Source organism: Sinocyclocheilus grahami, unplaced genomic scaffold, assembly GCF_001515645.1.
Source record: "Sinocyclocheilus grahami isolate Dianchi unplaced genomic scaffold, SAMN03320097.WGS_v1.1 scaffold149.1, whole genome shotgun sequence".
In the NCBI taxonomy this organism is placed as follows: domain Eukaryota; kingdom Metazoa; phylum Chordata; class Actinopteri; order Cypriniformes; family Cyprinidae; genus Sinocyclocheilus; species Sinocyclocheilus grahami.
Window position 1 is genome coordinate 1,243,094 of NW_015505328.1, and position 10,603 is coordinate 1,253,696.

General features: G+C 37.5%; 1 protein-coding gene across 1 annotated transcript in view; it reads right to left on the reverse strand.

Annotated features, from left to right (window-relative positions):
- The window catches only part of ext1b (exostosin glycosyltransferase 1b), an 80,583-nt gene that overhangs the window by 8,668 nt on the left and 61,312 nt on the right, over positions 1-10,603 (reverse strand). The window contains exon 6 of the mRNA XM_016281405.1: positions 4,319-4,437. Within this exon, the coding sequence (XP_016136891.1) occupies positions 4,319-4,437 (119 nt within the window). The remainder of the gene's footprint in view (positions 1-4,318; positions 4,438-10,603) is intronic.

A 10,603-nucleotide genomic window follows, 5' to 3' on the forward strand; every position in this document is an offset into this window, starting at 1 on the left:
GATGTGTGCAGCACATTTTATGGAGGACCGTTTCCTGATCCTGGGAGAGTAGACTACAATGCCGGCTGTTCTGACACACAGACTGTAAGTAAGCTTTTTATATATAAAGAATTTGCCACTGACAATTCAAATGCGAGTTTTGAGCAGTGTAGAGTAGCGCTTGTTGTTTGACATTTCTCCGATCACAAATGCAGACATGGTTTTATGTTTACACAGCGCGATACGCAATGCAACGCGTAAAAAGGCAGTATAAGTCATTATAATCCATAATTATGTCCCCACTGAATGCAACGAATGCCTAGTTTATAATGGGTTTTAATGTTTTTGTCTCATCGCTCCGGCCGGACAGGGCATCACAGTATGGTAAAGGGCGTAACATTTCCGTCACACACTTGAGGTATTCGGCCAATCACAACGCACTGGATAGCTGGCCAATCAGAGCACACCTCGCTTTTTAGACCAATGAGCTTTGTAAAAGTCGACGCGTTTCAGAAAGGCGGGGCATAGAGGAGAAAAAATTATCTACAGTATGTGTAAAATAATGTGTTTTTTCCATAAATGCATTTCATTACACCAAATACATAAAATAATGTTCTTTTTAGCAACATCATATGACCCCTTTAATTAAACAGGCTAGGGCAAACCCAAAATAAAAAGCAATTTTTCTGTCCCCAAATTTAAGACCTCTTAAAATGAGAATTAAGACTCCTGTTATACCATTTAGGACATTTAAGCTTTTTACGACCTTAAATTTGATTAACTAAATTTAAGACATTTTAGGGCCTGCAGGGATCCTGTAAATAGTTTTTAATGCACCTAATTTAAATGGGTATTTTTAACTGTCATCAGTTGTGGCGTGCCCAGCAATGTCTTTAAACACAGACGGTATCTCTATCAACTTCCCCCAGTTTTGGGGGTGGAGGTACATGCGTACTCACTCACAGCGGTAGGCCCCAATCTTAGTTACCTAGCCTGCCAGAACGAGCTCAAAAGACGCCCGTCATTCTCCTCTGCCTCCCCTTGTTTATTTATATCCCTCCTTCCTTTCCATTCCTCTGCGGAAAGACTCTGGCTGATGAATTGTAGCTAAAGGGGCTAGCATTGCTATTCCCATCCCTCCACTTGAGCTGGAGTAGAGCGTGCTCAATTCAAGCTCCGCCAGAGAAACAAAAGCCAAGCGTTTAGCAGTCGAGTCTTTTCAAGCCCTCCCGCGGAATAGAGAGGAGACAGTCTGAGAAAAGTGCCAGCTTGTGTGTGCGCAACATGCTTCGCACAGTCAGCAGGGACACGTTGCATTTAATTCCCCACCACTCCTCCCCCACTAGCCCCTCTCTCTCTCCTGCACATTAGAGGCGAATCGATATGTATTGGTTCCCAGGGTGGTAAACACTTCAGAAGGCAGTGGATGCCATGGAAACGCACTGGCTGCTGGGCTCTGATTTAGTCCCTGAGGTTTAAGAGGGGTGTAAAATGAGGGGGCGGCAGAGACGAGTTATCCAGATGCACCGAAAGTATGACGCTTTTAACATTGAGAGATATCCACTCATCTTCAAGAGGAAAACAACATCGCTCTGTGTCCTCAACAGATCAAATTGCGGAAACAAATTTCAGCATTTTCTGAAGTTCAGATATCAAACATCCTAATGGGAAGCCTCAAGCAGTCAAAAAGTAACTAGTTCATGTCAAAAACAGCAGTCAGCTCTGATTCTGATACAGATGTTGTTTTTATCATTATAGGATTTATAGCAGGGATGTCAATTTAATGTTAAATTAGAGCAGTGGTCATCAGCCTTTTTGACTAATTGTCCATCACAATATTTATTATTATAGGCTCATATATTCTAAAGATATGTGATATTTCTGCTGTAATTATGACAAATCTTTTGTTGATGTATGATGTAAAGCTTTCCATTGATGTATGGTTTGTTAGGATAAGACAATAATTGGCTGAGATACAATTATTTGAAAATCTGGAATCTGAGGGTGCAAAAAAAATCTAAATATTGAGAAAATCGCCTTTAAATTAGTCAAAATCAATGCATATTACTAATCAAAAATTAAGTTGATATGTTTACGGTAAGAAATTTACAAAATATCTTCATGGAACATGATCTTTACTTAATATCGTGGCGTGCCCAGCAATGTCTTTAAACACAGACGGTATCTCTATCAACTTCCCCCAGTTTTGGGGGTGGAGGTACATGCGTACTCACTCACAGCGGTGGGCCCCAATCTTAGTTACCTAGCCTGCCAGAACGAGCTCAAAAGACGCCCGTCATTCTCCTCTGCCTCCCCTTGTTTATTTATATCCCTCCTTCCTTTCCATTCCTCTGCGGAAAGACTCTGGCTGATGAATTGTAGCTAAAGGGGCTAGCATTGCTATTCCCATCCCTCCACTTGAGCTGGAGTAGAGCGTGCTCAATTCAAGCTCCGCCAGAGAAACAAAAGCCAAGCGTTTAGCAGTCGAGTCTTTTCAAGCCCTCCCGCGGAATAGAGAGGAGACAGTCTGAGAAAAGTGCCAGCTTGTGTGTGCGCAACATGCTTCGCACAGTCAGCAGGGACACGTTGCATTTAATTCCCCACCACTCCTCCCCCACTAGCCCCTCTCTCTCTCCTGCACATTAGAGGCGAATCGATATGTATTGGTTCCCAGGGTGGTAAACACTTCAGAAGGCAGTGGATGCCATGGAAACGCACTGGCTGCTGGGCTCTGATTTAGTCCCTGAGGTTTAAGAGGGGTGTAAAATGAGGGGGCGGCAGAGACGAGTTATCCAGATGCACCGAAAGTATGACGCTTTTAACATTGAGAGATATCCACTCATCTTCAAGAGGAAAACAACATCGCTCTGTGTCCTCAACAGATCAAATTGCGGAAACAAATTTCAGCATTTTCTGAAGTTCAGATATCAAACATCCTAATGGGAAGCCTCAAGCAGTCAAAAAGTAACTAGTTCATGTCAAAAACAGCAGTCAGCTCTGATTCTGATACAGATGTTGTTTTTATCATTATAGGATTTATAGCAGGGATGTCAATTTAATGTTAAATTAGAGCAGTGGTCATCAGCCTTTTTGACTAATTGTCCATCACAATATTTATTATTATAGGCTCATATATTCTAAAGATATGTGATATTTCTGCTGTAATTATGACAAATCTTTTGTTGATGTATGATGTAAAGCTTTCCATTGATGTATGGTTTGTTAGGATAAGACAATAATTGGCTGAGATACAATTATTTGAAAATCTGGAATCTGAGGGTGCAAAAAAAATCTAAATATTGAGAAAATCGCCTTTAAATTAGTCAAAATCAATGCATATTACTAATCAAAAATTAAGTTGATATGTTTACGGTAAGAAATTTACAAAATATCTTCATGGAACATGATCTTTACTTAATATCCTAATGATTTTTGGCATAAAAGAAAAATCGATAATTTTGACCATAGAATGTTTTTCTTGGCTTTTGCTACAAATATACTCCAGCGACTTAAGACTGGTTTTGTGCTCCAGGGTCACATATTAAACTGATTACTATGATTTATCTTGTGAGTTCAGGAACTACTTCCATAAGAACAACAATTATTGATTTGATGTGTTTTTAGCATTTCAATTTAGATTAGAGTTTGACTACTTTATTATATAATATCAATTTTTTTATTTAATAATAATTGATTAACTAATTGATTAATTTATCATCATTTAAATAATTTATTTAAAAAAATGTAATCGTTTATAGCAGGGCTGTCAATTTAATGTTAATTTAGAGCAATGGTCATCAGTCTTTTTGACTCAAACGCCCTTTTGGTCCATCACAATATTCATTATCTGTATGGGCCTATATATTCTATAGATACTGATATTTCTGCGGTAATTGCCGTCTGCTTGTTTTCAAACTTTATATTAACAGAATCTAAAATGATTGATATATTACACTAATTAACCATGATTCATTTTGTGATTTCAAGAACTGTATGTTCTTCCATAAGAATAACAGTAACTGATTTTATGTGTTTTAACATTTCAAATTAGATTAGAGTTTGACTATTTTATTATTGTTAATAATTTATTAATTTAAATACTTTTAAGTCATCCTGCGGAGCCCTTGGAAGTTTGCGGAGACCCACTGGTTGAGAACCACTAACTTAGTGCAATTAATTAAAAAAAGTAATAAATATTTAAATATTGAATTATTAAATGAATTAAAGGCACTAAAGGCAGGTTTCATCTCTAAATCGTCTTTTTCTGCAGATACTGATATATGCAGTAATTTGCCCTTGTTTAATGAATTAATCAGCCATTAGAAGAAGTGGATCTTACCTGAGCACAGTACTGGGACCTTGCCACTGAGACGAGGAGCTTGAGAATAGGCTGAGACTGAGAAACCAGGGGTGTGACTGCATGGATAACAGCAGTGAACTTGGGATTCGGCTTGATTCCTAAAAAAAACAAAAACAAGAGAATTAATTTGAAAGAACCATAATCAGACAAACATGATACACCAGATCTATGCTGCACCTGTTCACTGATCTTGGGAAGAAATCTATGGAATTCTATTGAATGGATTTAAACAGTAAAATGTGTAAAAAGTATCTAATAAAAATGTAATATTTGATCAAATATTTAACAAACACAAGGGGTGAATGATGCATACAGCTTATTGAATGACAGAATTTCAAACTCAGACTCTGTGAAGCTTTCTGAAGAGCTCCGTGCAGAACTCCTGCGAGTTTGATAATACGCCAAATATATCTATAAAATACTTCAAGCAATATGATTTAGTGGTATGACTTAAGTGGGATTTAATGAGATAAATAATCCATGTTTTAGAGTTATTAAATAGACTACATGTTTAATTACAATCAATGATAATGGCATTAATATCATGCACATCTCTCTATAGATACAGCACTTTTTTCATCTATTGTCCACTTTGCCCATGAGATAATAAAACAGACAGTTGGCACCATCCTGTAGAATGTTTCCCTCATCTGGAAATAACTCACCATGTTTAATTGGTGCAGCGGTGACAAACCAATATGATCATTCTTGCACAGATACAAGCAGATAATTCTTGTTGGTTACCACTTTTTTTTTTCTCCCAAACTTACATTTTCCCACTAACAAGAGGTGCTCAATCAACGGCTTCATATTGATTGGCCTGACAAGCAGTGCAGATTAAGATAGAGGCATTTGTGGGCTGCATTAGCAACTGTGGCGATGCACGACTTTAGATTGTGAATATGGATTTTGCGATCCAATTACACAGGGCTGGTCGATAATCTATCACGTTGTACAATGGTTGTCACTTAGCTACATGGTAAATTTGTAGACATCAAGACACCTCCGCAATTAAGAGATGGCAGGAGAGGGTGTTTAAAAATAAATCAGATGATGACAAAGGAGAGAACCAGAGACAACGCAACTTGGGTTTTGAATGAGGCTAGTCACAAATTTGGCTATGACAAGAAGACCCATGTCTGTAAAAGATGAAGAGGATCCGAAAGTCCCATAATGCCTGTCTGTCATTTCTTAGAAAGCTCATTAATTCCAGAAACATTTGAACATAACCTCAAAATGTCATGCAGGACTAGTTTCTGAAAGTTTAGGAGAAAAGGGTGTCACAATATTAAAGTCAGAAAGACTTTTGCTGCATGTGTCCAAAATCACTCACTTGTTCACTCATTAACTATTCCCTATACAGTAAATGTGACATACAGAATAAATGCACTATGTAAATCAACAGAAACTAGTGAGCGAAATCAGAAGAAATACTGTTCCTATATTTTATATGTACCTTATTTTAATGCACTTTGTGTAAATAGCATCTATCGCTAAGAAAATATGCAATTTTCACTTTGGGTAAATAGCATCTAATTGCTTTTTACACTTAGCATGCGTATCGGGATCGCGTGCTGGCGGAAGCGACTTTATGTGCACGATTCAAATATTAGTCAGCGGAAGCGTGAGAAGCGAAAAGGTACTCGTCTCAGAAAATGTACAAATAAAGATAATTTTAGATGTTTAATTACTATTTGGAGTAGGGATGTCAACGATTAATCGATGACCGATTAATTGACGATAAGAGATGCAATCGATTAAAGCTATCGATGGTCGATTAAGTCGTTAAATTTTGGGCTGCGTGCGGCTCATGCACAAAACACGTGCGAGCGGCTGTGAGTGACGGTGACGGTATATAAATGCATCATCATTCATTCATAATGTACAAATTAAGCTTTTAATGGGATTTAAACTTTAAAAGTACATTAAAATAGAAACAACACAAAGTTCTTCAACATGGAAAGCAATAGAAATGTAGTAACCAAGTCATTTCCCCAGATAATTCTTTCATATCGGGCACTGCGCTTTGCAGGGCTGCGGGACACAGATAGGGTATTCATTCCTACAACTTGTTAATTCGCTCCTACGACTTATTAATTTGTCGGCACTGTCCATGTTTCATTAATTTTGTTCCTTAAATAACCCATGATTTAACTAAAATGAGGGAACAAATTAATAAATCGAACGAATTCTTAATTCATGGCCATGAAATCTTCCATTTCCCTTAGATGCGAAAACAGTGATAAAAAGTGAACGACAATAAAATAAACCTGCGAAATTAGAGGGCTAGACGGTGAGGATTTAAGAAGAAACAATGTCTAAATATTATTGAATTTGTGTAAATCCGTGACCAACCGGCAAACCAGAACAAAGCCGCATAAATGTAGGCTATATGGGCTCGAACGGCATCCAAAAGCATGGTCGCGATGTAACATTTTCCAGCTAACCAATTATTCCTCTAATAAACAAAGCTTTTATACCACACTTGTCATAATCAGAGCTTATAATTTGCAAATAAATAATTGCTGGATTCAAAACAGCAATTAAAAGGCGCTGTGACCGACACTGACAACACGTTTTCCCAGAGCATTCAGTGATCGCACTAAACGGTGATGCCACAACTAGAGCATCGTTCACAAGTTTCTGCATGAATCTAACTAGCCTAGGCACAGGTTTTCAAGCCCTGGGACAAAATGGGATGCTTTAAGGAAAATATATAGCCTATGTAAGCAATAGGCCCAAATAAAAATAACAATTTGTTTTAAAAAAAGAAAAAAAAGAAAAGCGAAATATATATAGCTTAAATAATTAAGCTAACAGATTTAAAACAGAAGTGTGACACGGCGCGGCACTCCATAAACAAGTTTTTTTATGTTTCAGCTGTTCGATCGCACTGGCAATTGTGTTTTAAAATACAACAACGAGCACCACGAAACCATTTAAAGAGGCGCGTTCAGCGGTCTCCGTGACGGGATAGCAAACAGTCACTAAAGTAAAATGATCTCAAACGAGCTCTCTTCATTTTATCAAATGATCAATCACATCTATTCATTTTACAATCCTGCTACTAGCATTTTATTCAGACTAAATCCACTTTAAACCGGGTGAGAAAGCAGGGTTTTTTTTAAGTAACTTTTGCAGCATTGCAGTAACGCATTTTGCAGCATTAAGGTTACGAATTAATCGATTATTTGATCATCAATTTAAACGACGATCGATCATGGAAATGGTCGAAAATTGACATCCCTAATTTGGAGCATTGTGATTGCTAGACGAGGGCTTAATGAACAAATTTTTTTGAAAACCTGAAATTCGAAAACCTGAAAAATTGTTCACTTTTTTGTCTGTCTCTTAAAATTGCCGTGCGCATTCCAACTCATTTTGCCAGCACGGGTCACATTTACATAATCCAATATATTTTTTTAAATTTCTTTTTTGAGTTTACATTCTTGATAGAATTAATGGGAATATGTAAAAAAAACGCTACATTTGAACTTTTTTCATTAATTTTAAGACAATTTAAGACTATTAGCAGCACATAATAAAAATTGCTGGACTGAAGGAAGTGGCAAACTCTTATTCCTCTATGCTCAACATTTGCACCATTAGATTATAAAATATTATTTCAGCAAGTATTCAGTGCATTATAGGTATAAAAGAAATCTCTACATCATTGCTCACTTGGAATTTGGACAACACTACAAAAATGGCAAACCTCCAAATAGTGCACTATAGGAAAAAAAAAGGGCAATTTTAGAAACAGCTTTTGTCTTTAACTCTGGAAAAACTGTGTGTGCAATAAAGAATGTGATTGTCAAGTACCAAGTTTGGAGTAGAAGAAAGGGAAGTCGCCCAGGTAGGATGAGTACTGGGGCAGTGTAAAAAGTCCACCGGGATGACTGTTCCACATCAGATTGCTCCTGGAGGTCTGCTGAAGCACTCGGTCCTGTATGATCTACACAAACAAGTAAACAAACAAATAAACAGCCTGCATTACAGCCTGTGTAAACAATTCCAGCTAAATTCCTCGCCCATGAGAGCTGTGAAGTTGTCATTTGGAGAAGTCTTTGAATTAATGTTTCAAATTGAAACTTCAAGTTGAGGTGCAGCTCTGGGTCTATAAACTATAAGACAAACGATCAAATGCTCCAGCGATTTCACCACTCTCATCGTGCCAATCAGCTGCTCCAGCATTAAGAGGAGCAATTGCTTCTCTGGCCTTGAGTGAGGCTCTCGGCGATGAATGGCTGCTGTAAAAAGAGACAAAGACTGATAGGCTTTTTTTGTTGTCGTCGTCGTTTTTGGTTTATATTGTGCCCCTTGGTGTGAAAGCGGCTTGGCTTAGTGACAGCCTAATCGTTGGCAACTGGAATGGGATTCCACACAAGCTGGATGTCTCTGAGATTGTGTCTTCATTGCAGCTTCTTAATACTAGCCTGGAGGCTTCTTTTGGCGGTACAAATAACAAAAGTCTTGTAGAATTTACTGAGCAGCATCTGGAATGCATTCATCAGTTGAAGGATGGTGAGATTCCACGGACAACCTTCACCACACACAAATATAACTTGCAAATACAAACACACATTTTCTGTAGACAGAATCACAGCTGCATAATTAGTTCAGGTGTATGGGAAGGTGAATGGGGAAGATAAACTCGTTCTGCATAAATAATGGTAATTAGGACTAATCACGCACGTCGATTCAGAATGATTAAACAGAGGAATCTGGGCAACAAATCGAAGCGTTCAATTAATTTAGCAAAGAAACGAGGCATTCAAGGTGAAGTGTGTAGTTTAGAAGTACCAAACAGAATCAGAAAAATACTCAGTGCCATTTTTACAGTTTTTTGTTTTAGTTTAAAAAATGCTTTAAATTGTCAGTATTTTGTCGTGTTGCATTTAAGAATTATACTTTCATTAAAATTGCATAATTTAATGTAATACACACAAACTTCAAAAGTTTGGGGTCATTTATTATTAAGAAATTAATAGTTTTATCCAGCAAGGATGCATTAAAATGAACAAAAGTGACAGTAAATATTTATAATGTTTCTAATAAATACTGCTCTTTTGAACTATGTATTTATCAAAAATATTAAACAGCACAACGGTTTTAAACACTGATAATAAAAAAATAAATTTAGAGCAGCAAATCAGCATTTTAGAATGATTTCTGAAGGATCATGTGACACTGAAGCTTAAGTAATGAAGAGAGTTATGACTGCTGAAAAATTCTGCTTTGCCATCACAAAAAATTTAATTTTAAAATAAAATGTATTATAGTTATTTTAAATTGTAATAATATTCCACAATATTACTGCTTTAAATGAGTTTTATCAAACAAATGCAGCCTTTTAAAAAACATAAAATCTTACACTCTCCAAACTGTTGAACATTATTATATTATATTACAAAATGTCATCTGAGGAGACTAATATAAAGCACAAGTCTGAGTGTTTCCCGTGTTTTCTTCTTGCTCCCCCCGGAGCAGTCAATAACCATTCGACACAAGCGTTGATATTAAGCCGTGGTCTTTCAACCTCGCAGAACCCCACCTGTCATCTTAAAAACCCAATCTGAGCGGCTGATGAAAGGCCGTTCCTCTTGCTCAGCTAAAAGTCCTCCCTTTTAGTGACTGAAGACATGTGATTGACGACTCAATTTCGCAACAGGATGGCCGCAATCTTCCAAATGGAGGGCAGCGGATGAAAGCAACTCTTCGGATGCTAGCTGTAATTGCAATGATGCTGCACCCACGCCATGGGAGGTTGGGGGGCTCTGATAGCTCTGTCGCTAGCTCATAGTCTTCTGGGGTTAATTGCTGTGATTTGTTGATTGTAGATGCTTATGCATTGTATGACACTGTCAGTTTCTAAACATGGACCACAATGGCATGTCGATCTAAGAAGCAGGGGCAACGGTTACACTAACAAAGCTTTTGACAGAATATATTTCATATATAACAGTGCCAAATAAACAGACGTTTCAGTGAGAAGCACAAAACCATCCAAATACTTTTAGGGCTGCTGTATCTGAGCTCTGTGTCTAGACAAATGCTAGTCAAGCTAATAACTCTAAGGAGAGGTCAATGAACCAAGGTCACGCGTCATTTCCTAGACACTGATAAAGGGGACATACAGAATTAAACAAGGCATGAGAATGTGTACGCACTTAGCACAACCCCTAATAAATCATCATAATTCGACACTTTCTGTCAAAATATTTGGACCCAGCCTGTGTGTCTGAAGCAGCTTTTGTGAGTGTC